Source organism: Siphateles boraxobius, unplaced genomic scaffold, assembly GCF_051911475.1.
Source record: "Siphateles boraxobius isolate OS27281-9 unplaced genomic scaffold, OSU_SipBor_1 18, whole genome shotgun sequence".
In the NCBI taxonomy this organism is placed as follows: Eukaryota; Metazoa; Chordata; class Actinopteri; order Cypriniformes; family Leuciscidae; genus Siphateles; species Siphateles boraxobius.
The window spans coordinates 8,503,004-8,525,985 of NW_027508788.1; the positions used below are offsets into that span (position 1 = coordinate 8,503,004).

Here is a 22,982-nt window from a genome sequence, read left to right on the forward strand (position 1 = left end):
CTCTAAACAAACGCCATGACCAGTAGAAGTAAACAAGTCTAGCTGGAAAGACATTAAGCCGTCCCCCAGACATAAGTGAGTGTTACATATGACAATACAGAGATATTTATCTAACGGCTGGTTCATTGACATTCATTCCTTCAAAGCGAGAGGTAAAGAAACATGGTGTCCGCAGGAAGTCAAATCTTGGGAATATGCCTGGCCATGATCGGCTTCTTGGGAAGCATCGTCATCTGTGGCTTGCCCAACTGGAAGGTGACAGCATTCATTGGAGCCAACATTGTGACCGCGCAGACCATCTGGGAAGGGTTATGGATGAACTGTGTGGTTCAGAGCACAGGACAGATGCAGTGTAAGGTCTATGATTCTCTGCTGGCACTTCCTCAAGATCTGCAGGGCGCCAGAGCCTTGGTGATCATCGCCATCATCGCTGGGGTGTTTGGAGTCCTCCTGTCCATCGTGGGAGGAAAGTGCACCAACTTCGTGGACGACGAGGCGTCTAAAGCGAAGGTCGCTATCGCTAGCGGTGTTATCTTTGTCATCGCCGGAATTCTTGTCCTCATTCCCGTCTGCTGGACTGCGAATACCATAATCAGGGACTTCTACAACCCTTTGTTGGTTGACAGCCAGAGGAGGGAGCTTGGGGAATCGCTTTACATCGGCTGGGCTTCAGCCGGCTTGCTTTTCCTGGGTGGAGGTCTCCTCTGCAGCTCTTGCCCACCGAGTGAGGATGTTCCCAGTGATGTGAAGTATTCTCAAGCCAGGTCTGTGGACAGCAGCAAAGCTTATGTATAAAAAGTGTGAGATCAACTAAACAAAAAATGTTGAAGAGGAACTGATTTACATACAAATTTCAAATGTAATTTCTTCAAATGAATGAAGCTTAATGTAGTATTGGAATGTCCATTGCCACAAAATATTAATGCATTATACGTGTTTATATTTTTTCATTGTATATTAATTAAAGAAATGGATGTGCAAAGGCTACTGAAACGTTGATTAGGGTTATGCGCACCATTGAATTTATTTAAAAATGCAGTAAAGACGTGTAGTATTGTGAAATACCATTACATTTTAAAATAACCGTTTTCTATTCTAAATGTATTTAGAATAACCGATGATGTGTTCAATATTTTTGTGGAAAAAATAATGCTTTTTTCAGCATTTGAAAAGAACAGCATTTATTTTAAATGGATTTTTTTTTGCAACAATGTGAAAGTCTTTACAGTCACTTTTGATCAATTTAATGCATCTTAATCAAAACATTGTACTGATCCCAAACTTTTGAACAGTAATGTAAAAATATAATCAATATATATTTTTCATTTCATTATTCTATATTAAAGCATATCAAGCATGCTTTGTAGCTAATCTGTTCGTATATGCAGTCATCAAATTACGTAATTATCCAGAAAGTTATTTTCATAGTTTTACCTCATATTATAGTTGATAACCATTATCCATATGACATGTAGCAATGTGTACTTAATAAAAATTATTACTGAAAGCAAACATTGTGACTAAGTGTGTATTTCCCTAAACACAATATTAACTTTATAATCTAAAGTTATTAAGTGTTATAAAATATCAATATATTGGTATAAAATATCATTTTATAAATATTCAAAAATGATCAATACATGTATAAATGTAAATAGTAAAGGTTTTTGCCAACATAAACATGTTCTGTATATAAATGTATGCTTGAGTTTCTGGTGTTTTTTGCAACAGGAAGAGACCAACCTCACATTTCCTTCCGGTAGGTATTTTCCACAAAATGCCACCAAGGTACAATAAATGACTCAAAACTACTGTCAACTCTTAGGTATGATGACAGCAACATCTAAATGTAATGAGCGATTTTAGCATTCTCTACGTTGTTGTTTTAAGACCTCTAGGAAAACTGTTTTCAAAAAACATAAATGACTCATCATGTCAAGTCATTTGTCACTAAGCAAACAGGTGAGCAGCAAGATTGTGAATATGGCAACAATCCTGTTTGGCATTCAAATAATTCATATTCTGTATAACTATTTAACTTTTACAATTTATAAACTTACTTGTTAGTCCTTTAAATTAACCACACTTGCCTTACATTTTATGTGCAATATAAATACATAAATGGCAGTAAAGCAGTGCAATCATTCTTAAAGGCTATAGTTCAAAAATCTGTCATTATTTACTCATGTTGTTTTAAACTTATGTGACTGACTTTCTTCTGATGAACATTTTTTGAGAAATATATCTTTTTTTTTTTGTCCATACAATGCAAGTGAACAGTCTTAAAATGTCTTCTATTTTCTATTATGTACCATGGAAGAAGAAAAAAAGCAATTCAAGTTCAAAGGGATGCCATGAGTTGGACATGGCAGTGATTGTATAATTTTCATTTTTGGCTGAACTTTTGGTTTGACATGGTCTTTTTAACATAAAAGAGTAATTATGGCATCAATTATGAACTTTTTATGGGATATAGGGGCTGCCTCGGTGGTCAGAAAAAACACAAAAAGCGTGAGATCGAAACTGCATCTGGTTCCCTGTCCACAAGTGACGCACGGACATCTTTTCGGAGTCCAATGCAAATTTCCATCAAAACAGTTTCCCATCTTCCTCTTTTTACATGACCCGCCCATTGTCCAAGGAATCTGGTTAGTCTGGTAGCAAGCGGACTAATGGAGGCATGGTCTATTGTACTGCACACGCCTCCTCGGTCATTCTCTCTTTTTAGCATACAAACACCTCATCACTGTCACCAGAGTGAAAGCTGAGCTGCAGACAGGAATGAGTGAAGAAGGAAAAAAGGCCTTCAAAAAGTCTTTAACCGGTGAGAGGAACGAAGAAGCCTCAGAATAGCTGTGGACGTGTATAATTTAACCCCAGCGAGATGGCTGCTCTTGGCATGCACATGTTGGCGAGTGCCTTGGCCTTACTGGGATGGACGGGAGCCCTCCTGTCCTGCATCATGCCAATGTGGCGTGTGACAGCCTTCATTGGAACCACCATTGTCACCTCAGAGATCATGTGGGAAGGGATTTGGATGAGCTGCGTTATACAAAGCACTGGCCAAATGCAGTGCAAACCGTACGAGTCCACGCTCGCACTAGGCTCAGATCTGCAGGCCGCTCGGGCAATCACGGTGATGTCTGTCCTTTTAGGAGCAGTGGGTCTTGTTTTGGCCTTTATCGGAGGAAAGTGCACCATCTTCATGAACAGTTCCAAAAGATCCAAAGCCAGAGTTGCCACAGCGGCCGGCGTGACGTTGATCGTCGCCGGAATTCTCTGCATCATCCCTGTCTCCTGGTCGGCTGGCATCGTGGTTCAAGCGTTTTACGACCCGCTGGTGACCAATTCCCAGCGCAGGGAGATTGGTGCCGCCATTTATGTTGGTTGGGGTGCATCTGTTGTCCTCATGTTGAGTGGAGGAATGTTGTGCACCAGTATCTGCAAAGACAAAACAGAGGATGACAGAGGTCCTTCAGTGAAGTACCTGATCGTGCGCTCTTCGCAGGCAGGGTCCAGCAGGGCGGGCTCGCACAGGATGCGGCCCGTCTCCGTGAGGTCGCGGCAGAGTGCCAGTCCATCTGTGAGGTCCCAATGGAGTCAGAAAGCTCCACTGAATCAGGGAAGACCACTCTCCGCAGACTCCCACCAGAGCTGGCCATCAACTACAAAGTCACAGCTTGCCAGAGCCGAATCAATGCCAGGGTCTGAGCAGGGCAGGGGCGCGTGGACAAAGTCCCAGCTGATTGATGATGGTATGGATCAAATGGTGGGCCCCTCTGAACTTAGTGAGACATCTGAAAATGCTCCAAAGTCATACATTTGATTAAGAAGACACTGAAAATGCAAGATCTGTGTTGATTGGTGGACTTACATGCACTTGGACAGTCACATACCTCCCATAGCACTGTGAATTACTGGTCAAATGAAGAAATAAAATTATGAATTTAGTGGCTGAATATTGTTATGTAAAATTGATAATGATGGCAGTTGCTTATTTCGATTTTTTTAGAGAATTGGAGCACTTTAGGAAGTGCAGCTGATTGAGATGAAGAATTGCACTGATCACACTCAGACCTCAACAGTCAAGATTATTATTGTTTTATAGTTCATTTTAATAGCTTTGATACATTTTGTCTTTAATGTGTATATATTTGCACTAAATAATGTATATTCTTGATTGTATGTGGTAAAATGTTTTCCCCTCATGTTATTTACATACATAATGGCTGTCAGTAGTTAGCAGTTTGTTCTCATTTGTAATGTAAAGTTTGTTCTCATTTGTAATGTAAAAAAAATGACGCAGCTTCAACGTACATATGGAAATTTGTCAGTTTCATTCAGAGTGTTTTAACCTGCTAAGAATCTAAAATGAACATATTTTTGGTTGCATTTAAAAGCCCTGCTATGACCTTGGCCACACAGGTGGTCTTACAGAGATGGACAATGGTTTGGTTCATATGTTACAAGAGAGGGAAAAGAACACTCTCTTCATTGTTAGCTATTCTTGTGACAGCTCAAGCCCTGAATGAAACGGCAGATCTAGGCCAAACCGGTTCAACAGAAAGTATCACCTCATGGAAATGCTTTGCATGTTGTCAGGACACAGAGTGTTTAAAAAGACAGTGGAGTGTGCTATAGTGACGCTTTCCATATAAAAACAACAAACAAAAATCTCAATATTCTTCTGTTTTGCTTAAAACCTAAGTTAAATTAGTTGTTACAAGTTAAGAAGTATGAAGTCAACACTTCCTGAATGCCTTCACGTATGCCCTTATAATATTTGTTTAGTCAAACCCATGTGATTTAAGTCAGTTCTAAACTTTTCTAAAGGGAAATGCAAGCTAATAAATAAACTGTGGAATTTTGTAATCTGTTTATTTGCTTACATTTATCTCTGTCAGTGCTTGAAATATTGTCCAAATGACATAAAATCATATGTATTTTAATGATCTCTGTTAGGTATTGATATATGCACATATAGAATAATGCAATTTCAACAACAAAACTCCCAAAAATCATGACATTGGAATTCAACAACAACCTTTTAAACTGGAATGTGTCCTGTAAAATATTCATGTTCGTATGATACACTCAAAAATCTAAACCGAACATTGTTTGTGTGTTTTATTTATGTAACACGGCACCAACGGAAATGGCAGCTTGAAAAGTCTAGCGGTCAGAGTATCGAGGAGTGGCAAACTGAAAGGTTAGATGTAACTGGGGAATGGTAGATTTGTAACGATACACCTCAGACATTTTCTCACAAAATCCTTTAGGTTCATGGACTTTACTTGAACAAAAACCTTAAAGTGACTGCACTGTGTACAAGTTCCAGGTGAAATAATTTAGTGCCAAAACACATAGATGGATCATGTTTTGGCATTTATCTTCTTCCAGATGCTTCTCTGGGGAACTAAAGTAGTTTCTAAACAGGTGATACTATGATTTATGAAAAAATGCTACCACCTGCTGGTGGAATAAGAATTCTGTAGAATAGGTGTGTGTGGATTACTGTGCAGATTTGGTCTAGAACTGGGTTGCCCTTGTGTCCTAAAATCTTTTCTGATACAGATAAATGGCACCTGGAATGTACCCGCTTTCCTGTTCTGAAACAGCTCTCTCCCATTCCTCCACCTCAACAACAGTCACACGGCTCCATTTCTGCTCTTCCTCAAGTGTTTTAATCATTTTCTCCAGCTCAGCCTTGTACTCCCGGTTATCAGCGTTCCCTCTTGTAGTCATGCACACGTAGCCGCCTGTTACACAGAATGATGGAGTTTAGGAAGAATCTCTGAAATTTACACGTTTTATATGCATACCAAATCTTCAACAATGACATCATATCAATTAAACCATTGTATTGAATTAGACCGACTTAAAAAACGTAATTAAAGTTCCTTAAAGGGATAGTTCACCAAAAATGAAAATTTGCTGTTCATTTACTCACCCTCAGGCCATCCAAGATGTAGGTAACTTTTTTCTTCAGTAGAACAGTAAATGAGATTTTTAGCTGAAACCGTGGTCCTCTGTGGTTCATATTACAGAAGTAAATAGGTGCCGTCATTTTAGGAGTAAAAAAAAACATATGCAGACAAAACAAAATTAATACCCGCGACTCCTGACGATACATTGAGATCTTAAGAAGTAAAATGATCAGTGTATGCAAGAAACTGAACATTATCTACAACATTTTTACAACCACAGCCTCGGCAAATGGTCCTGAGCACAAACGGTCCTGGAGCGGCAGCTTCCTGTCGCATAATGACGTATGTGGGAAATGTTGGGAAGCTGTGAACATTCAATCTTCCTGATTGAGATTGAGCAAGCGAATGTAATCTAAACGGCACGGTAGGGGATTTGTTCCAGAAACATTATTGTTATGCTAAGTCTCCACATCCTGATAGCAATCATTCAGCTAAGTGGTCTAAATGTATGTATATTTCGTCTGTGGAAGGTGTAGGACCATAAAATGTTTGTCTAATCATTGCCCTCGTTCCAATGTCCTACCTGCCATTATTATTATAATGCTTTGAGATATTAGGTAATTTAACGCCGTCTCTCGTGACATTTTTGTTTGCTCCCTGCTGTACGAGTTCATGCGTTTTGGAGGAGGTGTGGTTTTGGAGACGCTCTGAAGTGAAGGTGGGATCTTATGATTTCAAAGGTAGCTCACTATGTCAAGCCTAGCCGAAAACTGCCTACCCTACCTTTAATTTTTCATATAGGTTTCGGCATCCAGGAAAAGCACAATTACTGTATGTACCATTTTGATGAACAATACAACATACGTATCTTCCCTCTCTGTTGAAAACAAACACAACGTCAGCTCACGTGTGCGTTTGCTCCCACGCATATGTCATTATGCGGCATGAAGCTTGCGATCCAGACCGCCATAAACACACTCAGGACCGTTTGCAGAGGCTGTAGATTACATGTAAAAATGTTGTAGACAATTTTCAGTTTCTTGCATAGAACTATTGTTTCGCTTCTTAAGAACTCAATGTATCGTCAGAAGCCACAGGTATTAATTTAGTTTTCTCTGCATATGTTTCTTTGAATCTCACACCCATTGACTTCCATTATATGAATCACAAAGAACCACGGTTTCAGCTAAAAATCTTCTTTACTGTTCTACTGAAGAAAAAAGTCACCTTCAATTTGGTTGGGTGAGTTAATGTTCATTTTTGATTTTGATCTCCTTTAATAACAACAACACTAAACATGCATTTAACTACATGCATGTATTTCGTGTTATTAATGTGAAATGCACAAGTTACCTGGTTTTGTAGCATCCCAGAGCTCTCTGATGACTGTCAAAGGCACTTGCCCAACGCTTAGAGCTCCAACAATTATAACAATATCATATGTTTCTGAGACAAAGGAGAGAATCAAGTCAAAAATGCAACAGTGCTAATCAATTTAAATATCAATATCATTATCAACAAAAGACTCAAGCATGTTGTATGATTCAGATGATTAGTTACAGCTAAAACTTAGGAAATCAAAATGTGGATTATTTATGTGCAGATTGTCCTATAGATTAAACCAGTAGTATAATGAGCAGATTAATATCAACAAGTAAAGTTCTGGTTTTAATAACATTACAGTATACAACATTACATTCATATACATTAATGTGTAGGCTAATGTTTTTTTGTTTTATTTTAACAAAGGTCTGAAACTGAAAAATGACATTAAAACAGACATTACCAATGAGGAAATACAAATGAATCAGTTATATTTAGACAGTAAAAGCCCAAAACATTAAAGTTCACAGTGTGGTATGGTTCATTACCAGCTTCAACTGAAATTTCATCATGACCAAGCAGGCACTGCTTAAGTTGCTGATAAAGTCCCGTTTTCTTTGCCAACTCCAGCATCGTCAAACATCCATCTACTCCAACAAAGTGATGGAACCCCACTTTCTCTAACTTATCTCAAACAAATGGGATTAAGAAAATAAATGACATCACTCTTTGCATTAGCAAGCTTATCACATTCTCTTGTGCCCACCAGCATTCGAGTAAAGCAATGCTTACATGTGCAGAGACCAGGCCTGTTCCACAGGCCACATCCAGGACAGTGGCCTTCTCTCTGTCACCTGTGAAAAATGAGCTCACACACTCAGCCGCTAACAAAGGGGCACGGTAATCCAGCAGCGCTACATCCTGAGAAAGCAACATTATTACAGATTAAATTGTTTTCAAAAAAATACTAGGAAAATTCCTGATGCCTTAAGTTTACCTGCTCATAGTTCTCAGCCCAGGTATCATAGAAGCCAACCTTATCCTGGGCCCCTGTGTTTTTATGAGCCGAGAGGATCACATTCCTCACATCAGAAAAGGTCCGACTGGTGTTCGCCATTCCTTTGGGGAAAATTACACAGATACAGGTAGGCCTACTCTTTAGGGCAATTTCTAAGGAGAGAATATTTTTGACATCTTTACAAGGCAAGAGATAATCTACTATACACATTTCATGAGACATTTATATAAAGGTTAAATGTCTCTTTACATTTGGATAAAATCTTCTTCTTAAATGCATAATTGTAATGTTATTATTATATGTAATCTACATATTGGCCTAACTTACCAATTTACATATGCAAACTGAGATTCTGACACAATATTTGATCATAAATCAGATCCTAAAAATGATATTTCTTAATAAACCAAATTAATGAACTAAAAAAATTCATTCAAATACATTTTATTTATTGAGAGAGTGGACAGAAATCAAATCACTGTAGTAATAAACTGTTACTCTAAGTACCGGTAGAGGGCGGCAAAAAGAATCAACAACAAAGTGCTGCTAAGTGCTAACTCCCTATCCAACATATTCTACTCAAGAAAACATCAAGAGTTATACTCCACAACCACCCACCTTATGATTCAATAAGAAAATGGACGATTTTTAAGAGTTGTATACACTTTCCGACTGTCTGTTTATAGTGATTTCCATGTAAGTTAGGGGAACGAACCAAATACGGTTTGCATTGTTGTGGTTTAGCAGACTGGAAACTCCAAGCCGTGGATTGGGCCTGTTTCAACACACAACCTATTCAAGGTAACTGATTGTTATTTAGCTGATTTCATTCCCAAATATTTAAAAATGCTCGCAAATGACTTCTGTAACGTTACCGTTTAAAGTGCCATTGCGCAGCTGCACACGGAGAAGAGTACTTTTTATGTCAGGATTTAAGAAAGGAACTCAAGTTCTGTGAAGTCGTAGGCTATTCTTCATGTTAGGTCGCTATTACATGGCAGACTGTGTAAAATCTGACTCAAAAAGGGTGAATGATAATAATATGTACCGTGAAAATGAATAGAAGTAGTTAATCTACGTAGTATTGTATGTAAACAAACAGTTTAATAGCGTGTTAGCGACTTACCTGCGGTCTCTTGCATCTGCAATTTTAAAGTAGCACTGCACTCATGATACTGCATGCAATAAGTTAATTAATAATACACACACACACACATATATATATATATATATATATATATATATATATATATATATAACTTCTATATAGTTTTAACATATAAATTAATTGTTCCATTTATTTATTCTTAAGTTTTAGATATTATCTCCTGTATATTTCCTCAGCTGTACATCTGTTGTTTTTAAATGTGCTTTATGAATAAATGTTAACTTTAAAATTTGCAAAATGTAAAAAATTCTCCTGAGAACCATAACAAAAAAAGTTGTGATATTTTTATTTATTAATTTATTTTTAATTGCCTATTTGTGTAAACATGGCCATAAATGGGTAGACCCGTTCCATACAACGTTATCTATGCATAGTAACTATCTAATTATGCATATTAATTTGTTCTTGGGGTAACATATAATGAAAAAAGAAGTGTATTAATGGGAGTTATAACTTGGCAACATTTTCATATTACATAGGAACATATTGATTTAATTTGTTGCTCTATTTACTTGTGTCTCCCCAAAATGCCTGTTAAACATGCTGTAAGGTCTTGTCTATGACTGGGTCTCAGGGGGATATATTTTACTTGACTATTTTACAGTAGATCTTTATGTTTGCAGGTGCTTAAGAAGTCACAATGTCGATTTTGGGTCTAAAAAAGAAGCAACCAAAGACTTTTAAAGTCAAAGTCAGCACTATGGATGCTGAAATGGAGTTCAGTTGTGAGGTAAACATGTGAACATGCATACTTGCGTGTTTTTAATTCTCTGGCCTGTATTACTATTTTGTTACCATACCGTTTTTATGTTTATCTCCATCTTATAGGTCAAATGGAAAGGGAAAGATTTGTTTGACCTGGTGTGCCGGACCATCGGTCTGAGGGAAACGTGGTTTTTTGGCCTTCGATACACAGTGAAAGACACTTATGCCTGGCTGAAGCCTGATAAACGGGTGAGATGTGGTGGCAGAGCAGTCTGAACAAGTTCTGAGAATAATGTTGTTCTCACAGTAATATAGGAATACTCTGATGAGTTTGTTGGATTTTTAAATCCATCTAGGTTCTGGATCAAGAAGTTCCAAAGGACTCTCCGATAACATTTCATTTTCTTGCCAAATTCTTCCCCGAGAAAGTTGAGGATGAGCTTGTTCAGGAAATTACTCAGCACCTCTTCTTCTTACAAGTATGTGGGAGTTGTTCTTGTGAATTGAGCATGATTTCTCTCCTTTCCTGCTACAGAATCCTCTTGGTGTTTTGCAATAATTAATCTTGTTTTCTTTGAGCAGAGTTCTTCTAGAGTTAAAATGAAGTATCTATTTGTTTCTTTACAAAGGTTAAAAAGCAGATACTAGATGAGGAGATTTTTTGCTCTCCAGAAGCCTCTGTTCTTTTGGCGTCATATGCTGTGCAAGCCAAGGTAAGTCTCCATATCAGTGTTTAGTGCAAAAATGCATATAATTATATAGTATTCATTAAATATTTCCTTTTTGTCTTTTTTTCTGTAGTATGGGGACTACGATCCAAACTTTCACAAGCCAGGTTTCTTAGCTCAAGATGAACTCTTGCCTAAAAGAGTGAGTAAGGGCTGTACAACTTGAGAATTAACCAACGTTTGCATTCATTAAAATGACTTGTGTATTTGATTTATGCGTTTTATTTTCCAGGTGCTGATGCAGTATCAGATGACACCTGACATGTGGGAAGAGAAGATAACCGCTTGGTATGCTGAACACAGAAGCATCACAAGGTAAGACTGTGCATATCCTGTTGCGTCCATGTAAACTCTCTTCAACATGAAAGACACGCTACATTTGTTTTGTTTTTGTAGGGACGAGGCTGAGATGGAATATCTTAAAATAGCGCAGGATCTAGAGATGTATGGAGTTAGCTACTTTTCTATTACAGTAAGTCTCTTTATTTCCCTTTATTAAAAGATTTCTCCATTTGTACACTGCTTGAAAGAAAGCTGACCTCTCACTAACTGAATGTTCAGTGGTGCACACTACTGAATACTGAAAATGAATGCTTCTCAAAACTGAGACTTTGAGATCACTTGGAAGGAACAATTTCCTCTTGGTATATTTTCGTAGATATTGTGTGTAGTTAGTTACCACTAAATTTTAGATGATGTACAGTTAAAGGATTAGTTCACTGAAAATTAAAATGATCCCATATTTACCCATTCCTAGGTGTAGTATATGACTTTCTTCTTTCAGCCGAACACAATCAGAGTTGTATTAAATACTATCTTCTCTCATACATTGTTAGTGTGCAAAGCTGCCTCTCAGAATGCGATCACAAATTTGGGAGGTGCTTAAAGTTAAAAGAGTTAAGTGCAATAAGCTGTGAAAAAGAACTCAATGCGGTGCTCGCACTTACGGACACACTGATCACGAATTCAGATCTTTTTACAAATATTATGGATACACAGATACACACAAATATGTCAAAATGCCCATCGTGTGGAGTTTTTATGTGAACAGTCGATTATGTCTCATGTGAAAGTAAACAGTTAGGTGTGAATGTGTATCAGTTTATTGGATCTGTGCATTCAGTCTTAAATTGACAGTAGCCTAATAAACCTGCTGATCTCTGTGCCATTAATGTTAATCAAACAAAAGGGAAAATAACTTGCTGCTCCTGAAGAAAAAAATAATATATAATTCATAGAGTGAAGACTGTGCAGTATTTTGTTTTTTACATTATGATTATTCAATTTCTGTACTATTTCTAACTACATGTTAAATAAACCTATTGGACCTGAAAAACTTATAAAGTTTAATTCACATTTTCATTACTGTATTTGTCCTATTGTCCTAGATAAAATAAAATAACAAAAATAGCTATATCGTGATGTATATCGTTTTTCGTGAAATAAAATTGATCTTATCATGAAACAAGATTTTGTCCACCCCGTGGATGCGCTTTTTGGAGCTTCAAAAACTCATTCACTATTCAGTGCCATGACAAACCTGGTTAGAGCCAGGATAGTATTTAATATAACTCCGATTGTGTTTGGCTGAAAGAAGAAAAGTCATATACACCTAGGATGGCTTGAGGGTGAGTGAATAATGGGATCATTTTCATTTTTGGGTGAACTATCCCTTTAAATCTCTGCCACTTTGGTGTTACACAGCAAAATAAGAGGGACACAGAGCTGCTTCTTGGAGTTGATGCTCAGGGTCTTCACATCTACTGTCCCAACAGCAAGCTCAGCCCCAACAAATCCTTCCCATGGAGTGGAATCCGAAACATCTCGTACAGCGAGAAGGAGGTTGGGAGAGCCAAAAACATAATTTAAAATCCAAAATTGTTACAAAATTATTGTTCAAACATACCTTATGTCTCTTTTCAGTTTACAATCAAACCATTGGACAAGAAAAAGGAAGTTTTTAAATTCTACTCGTCTCAGCTTAGAGTTAACAAACTGGTGAGTTGCTTTTATGAGTGTTTCTGTAATAGCCTATCAAAGAAGTTGCTCATGTCATTTGTATATATTAGATATTACAGTTGTGTATTGGGAACCATGACCTGTTCATGAGGAGGAGGAAGGTGGATTCCATAGAGGTGCAACAGATGAAGGCTCAGGCCAAAGAGGAGAAGGCCAGGAAAAAGGTCGGTCATTTTACTTCCATTCATTAGTTTAATGTTTATTATCATTAACCTTCTTCATTAACAATAGAACTGTGTGGTATTGCATTTCTTATGAATCTTTATTCGTTTAATTTCTATGATGCTAATCAAAGATTCATTAAATATAATGAACATTACAGCTATAAACATTAATACAACAGAGGCTTAATAAACTAACCTATGCAATACATGTTTAGCTTCAGTATGGGCAGGATAAAGTACATTACCGTTCAAAAGTTTGGGGTCAGTAAGATTTTTGTTTTTATAAAGCAAAAAATCCTGAAATTTTTTATGTTTTCTGCAAAAACATTAAGCATCGCAATCTGTTTCAAGTATTTATAATAAGAGATGTATCTAGAGCTCCTAACCAGCATATTATAATGATTTCTGAAGGATCATGTGACACTGAAGACTGGAGTAATGAGGCTGAAAATTAAGCTTTCACAGGAATAAATTACATTTAAATTTTAATAAAAAACAAAAAACTTGCCGACACCAAACTTTTGATTGGTAGTGTACATGAATTAAACAGTTTAAATATATATATATATATATATGTATGTCATTTTTAATCTATATTAAAATGTTTACCTCATCTTGTATTATCTTGTGCCTGATCTCTGCCATTGGCTTATTATGTGTGTGTAAATTTAGGTTGAGCGTCAGATTCTTGCGCGGGAGAAGCAGATGAGGGAGGAAGCGGAGCGGGCGAAAGAAGAGATGGAGCGTCGTCTGTTCCAGCTACAGGACGAGGCTCGAATGGCCAATGAAGCTCTAGTGAGGGTTTTGCTAAGCTTGAAATTGAGTTATGTCAATGATGTCAGTGATGTCTCTTTTCCCTGCCAGCTTGTAATATATGTCCTCAGAGCCCCAGCAGTATAAAAGTATGTGGTCCAGATGTAAATTTGATATGAACTGCAGAGCTATTAAGGTGTAAACCATTGTCCAGGACCCCCATTAGAATTCTATTCATGCTCTGACTGAGACTCCCTGAGCTTGATCCCGTAAGCCTCTCTTATTGGTCTCCCTCTCTGCAGCTGCGCTCCGAGGAGACGGCCGACCTTCTGGCGGAGAAAGCCCAGATCGCAGAGGAGGAGGCCAAACTACTGGCCCACAAAGCAGCTGAGGCAGAACAGGACAGGCAGAGGCTGGAGGTCACAGCCCTTAAAACCAAAGAAGAGAAGAGACTGATGGAGCAGAAGATGAGAGAAGCAGAACAACTGGCGGTTAAGCTTGTTGAGCAATCAGAGAGGAGGTGGGCCATTACAGTTGTCAGTCGTTGATACCAATACTAGTACCAGTGAAATTTCATCATTCTGGATACTTACTTCACAGCAAAAATTATGTTAATGAACACAATTTTTAATTCAAAAGTTTAATATTAATATAAATATTAACGGTAGCACTTTATTTTATAGAGTTATTTTCCCCATGTACATACTATGTATTTATTATAGTAATTACAATAACTGGGTAATAACTATGTACTAACCCTGAACCTACCCCTAAACCTAACCTTAACCCATGTAGTTACTCAGTACTTTCTTAGGTAAGTACACATAAGTGCAACCATATTAACAAAATAAATGAAAACAATGGTTTCAGTTATTCTCTGTTAATTAACATTGTTTCAAGTTTTCAATTAATTATTCTAGTAAATAAAGAAATGTTATATTTTAGTTGCTCTCAATTTTTCTTCATTAAAAAAAGTTTTACACAAAAGAAAATACATTTGAAAAATGCTCAGTTATTATACTAAAATATTTGACCTCTGTGCCATGATTGACAGATCAGAATCCAGTTTCACAGAGAGCCTTTTAATGAAAGAAGTTTAATTCTCGTCTTGTTTTTGTGGCGTTCAGACTGAAGGAGGCAGACCACCTGAAACAGGATCTGAATGAAGCTAAAGACGCAGAACGGAGGGCAAAGCAGAAACTCGTGGAAATCACCAAAACAACATATCCTGTAATTATGCTACAACGTGTATCAATAGTATTCTGCTGTTCATTGTCCACATAATGCTTTTAAAACATGTCATTTGTGTCATGTGCTCAGTTAATAGCAGCATACTCTAGCCCTCCTCCACCCACTGGACAAGAGAATCCAGATTTGGCTGTAGACATGGGCGGCTCCATCCGAATGGACTTCAAAGACTCTGATATGAAGAGACTTTCGATGGAGATTGAGAGAGAAAGGTACACACTTTTATCATGTTATTTCTGAAAAACTATTGAAAAACGAAGGTGGGTTCAAGCTGCTGTCTCCTTGTGTGTGTGTCTCAGGCTTGAGTACATGGAGAAGAGCAAACATCTTCAAGACCAGCTGAAGGAGCTCAAATCAGAGATTGAATCCCTTAAGCTGGAAGAGCAGCAACAGGCTGGAATCTACAACCTCAGGAGTTACGCAGAACCTCCTTATATTCCCCACAGCAATGTAAGAAACTCTCACGCATACTGGTATTCATTGGAAATAATTTGTTGGAAAATAGACATTGTTACATAGTTATGTAATATACCAAACATAAACTAGTTAAACAGTTCAAAAGTTTTTCAACAAATGCATATTAAATTGAACAAAAGTGTCAGTAAAGACTTAATGTTACAAAATGTCAAATTTCTATTTCCAATAAATGATGTACTTTTTAACTTCATTCTATTCCTCAAACAATCCTGAAAAGTAAATATTCAGCATCACAGCTGTTATCAACATTGATGATGATAATAAGAAATGTTACTTGAGCACTAAATCAGCATATTGTAATGATTTCTGAAGGATCATGTGATTGGAGTAATGACTGCTTTTCCCTAATTCTTTTCATGAAATAGTTCACATTCCCCAAAAGAATGTAACAATGTTTTTATTCTGTCGTGTCTGTTGCAGAGAAATTCTGCCTACATGGCTCAGATGGCCTTCTACGAGGAAGTGTGAAAGAACAATCCAGCCTCTGTTTCAGGAGCAGGAGGATCTGGACGAACAGTTTGCAGCTCTCACTGAAGCATGCATGTACACCAAACCTCATATAGTGTGCTTCTAAAATTAATATATTTCTTTCTTGTTTTTGAATCAGCCAGTTTGACTTTGTGTACACCTCAAATCGTGTTTACTAATACCACACATTGTTTGGCTCTTTCAAGCACATGACACTGTGTTTGTTTGTTCACATGCCAAAAATATGTGCCAGAAATGCAAGGTATTAAGGGATATTTCAGATACAGATGGTGCCTTCAGAATTATTAAATAATGAAATGATGAGCATGTAATAAGGTTGTAATGCCACCAGAAATACAAGGACTTAAAAAGCATCACTATTACATTATCTTTCTATTCTTTTCCTATGGGATGCTTCATCAGTTTAACACTAGGTGCCTTTTACACATGCTACAGATAGTGGCTTTAACTACAATATCAGTAAATTTCAATAGATTTCTAAGTAATTGCATGTTTGAACTTTGGATTGTTCTCTTTTTTTGTGTGTGTTTTTGAACATTTGGATGATTTATATTTTCCAGTACACTCCAGTGCCTTTTGAAAAGGCTTGCACTACTCATTGGGCTGGATGATTCTCTACCCATGCACTCTATCTGCCGTAATGGGTTATACGGTCATATAACTTGCTTGGTGAGCGTGTCAGCTGTAACTACTTGTATCATATTCAGGAACAGAGGTAGATTGATGGCCTCTCTGTTTAGAAATGTGCTGTGCTCATCCATTTTGGCAGGAGACTCGCACTCTGAGTGTTTTTTTAAATCTGTGACAGTTTGTGATATAGTGATACACAGGCAGATTTATTGGTTTATCTACTGTTTTCTGTTCCTAAATCAACTGAACTTGTTATGGTTGTGAGCCATGTTGACATGCACATTTACATCGGAGTAACATTTCAGATCTTGTTTTTTCCCCCTTCAAATATTACGAGGATTTGTTTTGAGAATGTCAAAATGTCCTTTGTTTCAAAATTCCGTGTATGCAATTATACAGGACACATAAATTTTGCACTCATTTTTTGAATGTTTTGAATGCTCTTGAGTATAAAGACAGTGAATTTGTTGCAGAAATGTTGGTTTGAGACAAATTTACCTATGCGCAGGTATATAAAGGGATGAGTTGTTATGATAGTGGAGTTTTTAGCTTGTAATGCCCCATTATGTTACAGCTGATTGTATATTTATCAGCATGATATTTTTGCATCAATAAGAGACCAGCAAAATACATGCATTAAAATGGATTATGGAGCAATATCTTTTGCAAATACACTACATGCGTTGCTAAGTCGTAGTTAAATAGTGGTAGACATTCCTGTTAACGTCAGCATGACTGTGCACACTAGCTTGAGATGTCTTAAGAGAGAGTGACTTCACAAGGCAATTGTTCATGTTTTAATGAATGCCACTAAGTGCCTGGTTTATCTTTTTGATTTTTATTTGTTTCTGTTTGTCTTTATCCAGCTGCACCACATAAAGAATTTGTTTTGGCATTAATTTCACAATGTCACAATCAACATGGATGGCTTTGATTTCCTTTCAGAGCTCAAGCTGGCTTTAAAAGGATAGTTCACCCAAAAATGAAAATTCTGTCAGTATTTACTCACCCTCATGTTGTTCCAACCCAGTAAGACCTTCGTTCATCTTCGGAACACGAATTAAGATATTTTGATGAAATCTGAGAGCTGGATCACTTCTCCATACTAGTCCATAGGCTTCTTCAGGGATTGAAACTTGCCGGCCTCGAAAAATTATTAAAGACATCTTTAAAATAGTCCAAGTGACTACAGTGGCTCAATCTTTAGTTTATCAAGCGACGAGAATACTTTTTGTGCGCAAAAACAAACATAAATAACGACTTTATTTCAACTATTAATTTCCTTCTCTGTGGGCCTCTAGTCAGTTCACTAGTGTAATAGCGTTAACTTCTGTTGTTATACGTCACACTCATCACACACATGACCAGCGTCGGCCAATAGTGAGGCTACGTGTGACGTAGCTCTACGCTATTACACTATGTTAACTGACTGTAGTCACTTGGACTATTTTAACAATGTCTTTAATAACTTTTCGGCGCTGGCAAATTTCAATCCGTGAAGAAGCCTATGGACTAGTATGGAGGAGTGATCCAGCTCTCAGATTTCTTAAAAAATATCTTAATTCGTTTTCCGAAGACGAACGAAGGTCTTACGGGGTTGGAACAACATGAGGGTGAGTAAATGCTGACAGAATTTTCATTTTTGGGTGAACTATCCCTTTAATGATGCGTGCCATGGATTCAGACACAGATTGTCCATATGAATAGGACGTACAGAAAGCTCATGTGCAGTGAATTGTAAAGTGATGAACAAATAAACTGCAAAGATGCATTTAAAAGTTATGGGGTACTGGAACTCTATTGTGTTTGATGTTCTTATTTTTTCTCACCTCCAAACACGGCAGGATGTCCCAATTGTGCGCCGCCACTCAGTCGCAAAGAAAGAAACGTCTGTGTGGCACTAGGTGGCGCTATAATTAGGCAATTTGCTCTTTGGTTCTGAACCCTGGAATCCTACGGGCCTTTTTGAATTTACTGTAAACCTATATTTTCGGTCTCCTCCTTGGCTGTTGGTCTGGTCTTCACCAAGTTTTGCACACAGCAGCTAGGGGCAGTGGTGGCAAAAAGTATTGTCTAAACTTAATGAAATTTGATACACATATGCCAAGTCGCATCGAAGTTGAATCTATAGGGGGCGCTACAACTGGAAATCCTTATAATGCCATAACCGTATCTTCTGTGATGTTGAAAATGGGTATGCGTCTTCTTTTATAAACATCCTAACATATCCTCTAATATGGCTACATAAAAACATGACCCCCAGCAGCCAATCAAATTTCAGGGTCTAATAACATCAATTCAAAATGAACTACTGTTATGAAAGTTAATATATTCAAATATCTTGTGAAAATTATGTATGTGTACCAATTTTTGAAAAAAAATCGCCCACAAGGTGGCGTTATAATAAGCAAATTGATGTTTTTGCTAAGAACTCCACAACCATGTGTGATAGAGTAAAAATCCTTGTTTTAAGTGTAGGCTATATATCATATTAGGTTTATCTATAAAATACACCACATACATTATGATTTTTATGTTGTTGTTTTTTTGTTTGGTGAATTTAACAGTAAGATTTCTTTTGAAAGTTAGGGTATTTAAATGACATTAAAAAACAGAAAAGTTTTTCCTTTGTATTTTTTGCACACAGCCAAAATCATTGTCAAACTAATACCCATTCACAGTTCACACGGATCCACGCAAACGATTAAAAACACTGTATTATGCTTACCAGGCCAGTAGTTGGCGATGTCACTTTGTAAAGAAAAACTACGTTTTATGAAGAGGCCTACGTAATATGCATGCGCGTGACGTCACAGTTTACACAGAGATGATAAAGGTATTATTTTTCAAAAACTTTCATTTTGAATACCGTTTAAAATGTTTGCATTTTCAGGCTCCCTAAAACGCCATTGTCGTTAATGGCCAAAAAAACGCATAAAAAAGTTTTACCTTTTTTTGTTGATAATGGTGTCGTGTAAATGGCCCCTTAGTTGCCGCTTTTGTGATGCTCTAAGCTGTTTCATCAAACCCTAACTATCAACATATTTAAGATTGACTTTGCTGTAGAAACCCCATCATAAGATGCATTTCAATTTAATCGCTAATCATCCACATGGTGCTTAAGGCCCCGATGATTCCTGGTTATATCTGTGCTTTGTGTTTGAAAAAACAAAGGAGACCAAAACATAAAAATCCAATTTTTATCTGAGACCATTTATCTCAAACTTATGTTTATCAGCGATATCCAATGCTTCAATGGTTTCTCTTGAGTTTAAAGTACAGAGTCTTTGACAATATGAAAAAGTTCCAGTCACTGCCAGAAGAGGGAGTAATAAACTAGGCTACATTATGCAGCTAAATATCTCTTTTAATTCTGTCTACAGATAATATCGCACCTTAATGAGGTTGTAAAACGAAAATGATGGTATTTTAATTTACTTTTTCCTAATCAAATAACATTTAAGAAGAATATTAGGCTGTTTATTTGAGAAATTAACTCTTTGTAGACCTACATGTGCTGTACATCTCAAGTCTTTGCCTCAGCGACCTCATGAATTTGGCTCTTGCTTCTTACGCCATAGGGTTCAAGCCCCATAGGGTGGGTTTCATAGTGGACTTGTGGAAGCATATTGGGCGCATAATTATGGCAAGACGTTTTAACTTTTATTCATTTCCAGGATATGAATTCTTGATATCAAGAATTCAATTGTTGATATCAACAATTACATTTTTGATATCAACAATTGAATTCTTGATATCTATAATTGTTTTCACTAGTGAAATGTCACCATAGGCTGCCATTCAAAATTAATTGTTGATATCAACAAATGATTTATTACTAGTAGAAATATAATTTTTGATATCAATAATTACATTGTTACTAGTAAGAATGTGAATTCCTGATATCAGTAATTCAATTGTCACTAGTTGAAATGTCTATTCTTGATATCAACAATTTAATTGCTACTAGTAAAAAATTTCATTTTTGATATCTGAAAAAGTATTTCTGATCTCAATATTATTTCAGATATCTAAAATGGCTTTCTTACTATAGGGAGAGCGGGGGCGAAAGTACCATTTTTCAGAAAAAAGTTTTTAGTATATATACTTTTTAAAATATATTGTTTTAGACAGAGCTATATTTTTGCTGTGGTCAATAACTCACAAGTATGGTCTATCAATACCAGGTGGTATTTTGTACAAATGTCGGCTGACTTAAGTATAATTTCACTTAGAACATAAGTTGCATATTGTTACTTTCGACCCCGTAAGATAGGGACGAAAGTAACACACAGGTGGGTCAAAAGTAACAGAACAATACAAGCTAGATTTTTTTTGTGTTACTCTTGTTTTCATCAAATAAACCTGACTATGACTTTGTTAATATGTAACTGCAAACATATTTTGTCCTTTATCTTTGCAACAAAAAAAAAATTTAAATTACATTTTCATTTTAATTTTCAGTTTCATCAAATGTTTCAAAAATAAGACAGTACAAACTTGATTTGATTAGAATATCTTTTTATTGGCAATGTCAAACCATTTTATAAAACATTCAACCGTATGAACAATATGAAAATTTAACGAAATTAGCATAAAATAATCAAAATCAAACTATGCATAAAAACATCTGGATGGAATCACTGCAAATTCATTGGTGGAGGTGGAAAAGATTTGGTCTGTATGTAAGGTATGTATGGCTAACCTAAATGTGAGGGTGACATACCGAAATCAGCTGTTCCTCAACGTTCCTCAAGTGAAACCTAGAAACAAAACCAGCAAAGAAATAACACCATAACTAACCAAACAAAAAAGAACATAAAAAAGGCATTAGCCTAGGTCTACTCATGGTCACAGTTGTGACAGATATAATGTTCTGCACCCTCAGTGCATGCTTCATGTGACCAGAGCTGAATTAGACCTCTGTCTGTCTTTCTGACCCTCACTCTTGGCATATTCTGTTGGTATAATATGACATAAACATTTTTTAATACACTCTGCAACACAGAGAAAATCACCTCATTAGCAGCAGGACGAAAGTAACAAGTGTTACGGATTGACAACAGAACCGGAAGACAATACAATGCTGAATAAAGTCGTAGTTTTTGTTATTTTTGGAACAAAATGTATTTTCGATGCTTCAAAAAATTCTAACTAACCCACTGATGTCACGTGGACTACTTTGATGATGTCTTTATTTCCTTTCTGGACAAGGAGAGTATACCGCACATAGATTTTCAATGGAGGGACAGAAAGCTCTCGGACTAAATCTAAAATATCTTAAACTGTGTTCCGAAGATGAACGGAGGTCTTACAGGCTTGGAACGACATGAGGGTGAGTCATTAATGACATAATTTTCATTTTTGGGTGAACTATCCCTTTAAACCCGAATTACTTGTATACTGAAAAACTCTGACAAGGCAAACTTGTCTGTGTGTGTTGCAGCACTAAATAACCCGTGGATTATGGCAAGCCGTTTTAACTTTTATTCATTTCCAGGATATGAATTCTTGATATCAACAATTCAATTTTAACTAGTTAAAATTATAGTTATTGATATCAGGAATTAGATTTATACTAGTAACAATGGCAATTTTTGATATCAGAAATTACATTTCCACTAGTAACAATGATAATTCTTGATATCAACAATCACATTTTTACTAGTTAAAATGCTCATTCTAGATATCAAGAATTGTATTTCAACTAGTAAAAACTATAATTCTTGATATCTGTAATTGTATTTTCACTAGTGAAATGTCACCATAGGCTGCCATTCAAAATCAATTGTTGATATCAATAATTGATTTCTTACTAGTTGCAATTCCAATTTCACATATCAGAAATACAATTCTTACTAGTAAAAACCTTTATTTTTGATATCAAGAATTCAATTGTCACTAGTTGAAATGTCTATTCTTGATATCAACAATTGAATTGCTACTAGTAACAATGTTCATTTTTGATATCAATAATTCCATTTTCACTAGTGACTATGTTAATTTCTGATAACATGAATGTGATTGTTACTAGTAAGAAAGCCATTTTAGATATCAGAAATAATATTGATATCAGAAATACATTTTCAGATATCAAAAATGAAAGTTTTTACTAGTAGCAATTAAATTGTTGATATCAAGAATAGACATTTCAACTAGTGACAATTGAATTATTGATATCAGGAATTCACATTCTTACTAGTAACAATGTAATTATTGATATGAAAAATTATATTTCTACTAGTAAGAAATCAATTGTTGATATCAACAATTAATTTTGAATGGCAGCCTATGGTGACATTTCACTAGTGAAAATACAATTACAGATATCAA

At 36.4% G+C, this 22,982-nt stretch overlaps 3 protein-coding genes across 4 annotated transcripts; 2 read left to right on the forward strand and 1 right to left on the reverse strand.

The window, feature by feature from the left end:
• The first annotated feature begins 93 nt into the window (after window positions 1–93).
• On the forward strand, window positions 94–3,952 carry cldn30 (claudin 30). The gene is made up of 3 exons (XM_077233247.1): window positions 94–638; window positions 730–739; window positions 2,885–3,952. Exons 1-3 carry the CDS (start codon window positions 163–165, stop codon window positions 3,824–3,826), a joined length of 1,428 nt encoding a protein of 475 aa, XP_077089362.1. The 5' UTR covers window positions 94–162; the 3' UTR covers window positions 3,827–3,952.
• mettl27 (methyltransferase like 27) lies at window positions 545–9,441 on the reverse strand. The gene is made up of 7 exons (XM_077233238.1): window positions 9,395–9,441; window positions 8,248–8,369; window positions 8,043–8,171; window positions 7,799–7,934; window positions 7,281–7,373; window positions 5,597–5,759; window positions 545–766 (listed from the first exon to the last, which is right to left on the reverse strand). The coding sequence occupies exons 1-7, from the start codon at window positions 9,408–9,410 to the stop codon at window positions 670–672; spliced, it is 756 nt and encodes a 251-aa protein (XP_077089353.1). The 5' UTR covers window positions 9,411–9,441; the 3' UTR covers window positions 545–669.
• Window positions 8,780–18,431, forward strand: nf2b (NF2, moesin-ezrin-radixin like (MERLIN) tumor suppressor b). Of its 2 annotated transcripts, XR_013204920.1 has the most exons (18): window positions 8,780–9,069; window positions 10,060–10,166; window positions 10,265–10,390; window positions 10,498–10,620; window positions 10,771–10,854; window positions 10,943–11,011; window positions 11,102–11,184; window positions 11,266–11,341; window positions 12,574–12,711; window positions 12,793–12,867; window positions 12,939–13,052; window positions 13,725–13,847; window positions 14,108–14,325; window positions 14,933–15,035; window positions 15,126–15,265; window positions 15,353–15,503; window positions 15,951–17,514; window positions 18,184–18,431. XR_013204920.1 is itself a non-coding variant. In XM_077233223.1 (17 exons), exons 2-17 carry the CDS (start codon window positions 10,077–10,079, stop codon window positions 15,996–15,998), a joined length of 1,761 nt encoding a protein of 586 aa, XP_077089338.1. In that variant the 5' UTR covers window positions 8,780–9,069; window positions 10,060–10,076; the 3' UTR covers window positions 15,999–18,431. The 2 variants fall into 2 exon arrangements, 1 of the variants encoding a protein (XP_077089338.1); XM_077233223.1 differs by having other exon boundaries at window positions 15,951–18,431.
• Window positions 18,432–22,982: the final 4,551 nt, after the last annotated feature.

What these genes read in the sequence shown, in the direction of transcription:
- nf2b (XM_077233223.1), top strand. Translation starts at nt 10,077, where the DNA reads ATGTCGATTTTGGGTCTAAAAAAGAAGCAACCAAAGACTTTTAAAGTC. An exon ending in AAATGGAGTTCAGTTGTGAG is followed by an intron (nt 10,167 to 10,264) that starts GTAAACATGTGA and finishes TCCATCTTATAG; the next exon opens with GTCAAATGGAAAGGGAAAGA. An exon ending in GAACACAGAAGCATCACAAG is followed by an intron (nt 11,185 to 11,265) that starts GTAAGACTGTGC and finishes TTGTTTTTGTAG; the next exon opens with GGACGAGGCTGAGATGGAAT.
- cldn30 (XM_077233247.1), top strand. Translation starts at nt 163, where the DNA reads ATGGTGTCCGCAGGAAGTCAAATCTTGGGAATATGCCTGGCCATGATC.
- mettl27 (XM_077233238.1), bottom strand. An exon ending in TGAAATTTCAGTTGAAGCTG is followed by an intron (nt 7,374 to 7,798) that starts GTAATGAACCAT and finishes CCTTTGTCTCAG; the next exon opens with AAACATATGATATTGTTATA. An exon ending in CTGGGATGCTACAAAACCAG is followed by an intron (nt 5,760 to 7,280) that starts GTAACTTGTGCA and finishes TCTGTGTAACAG; the next exon opens with GCGGCTACGTGTGCATGACT.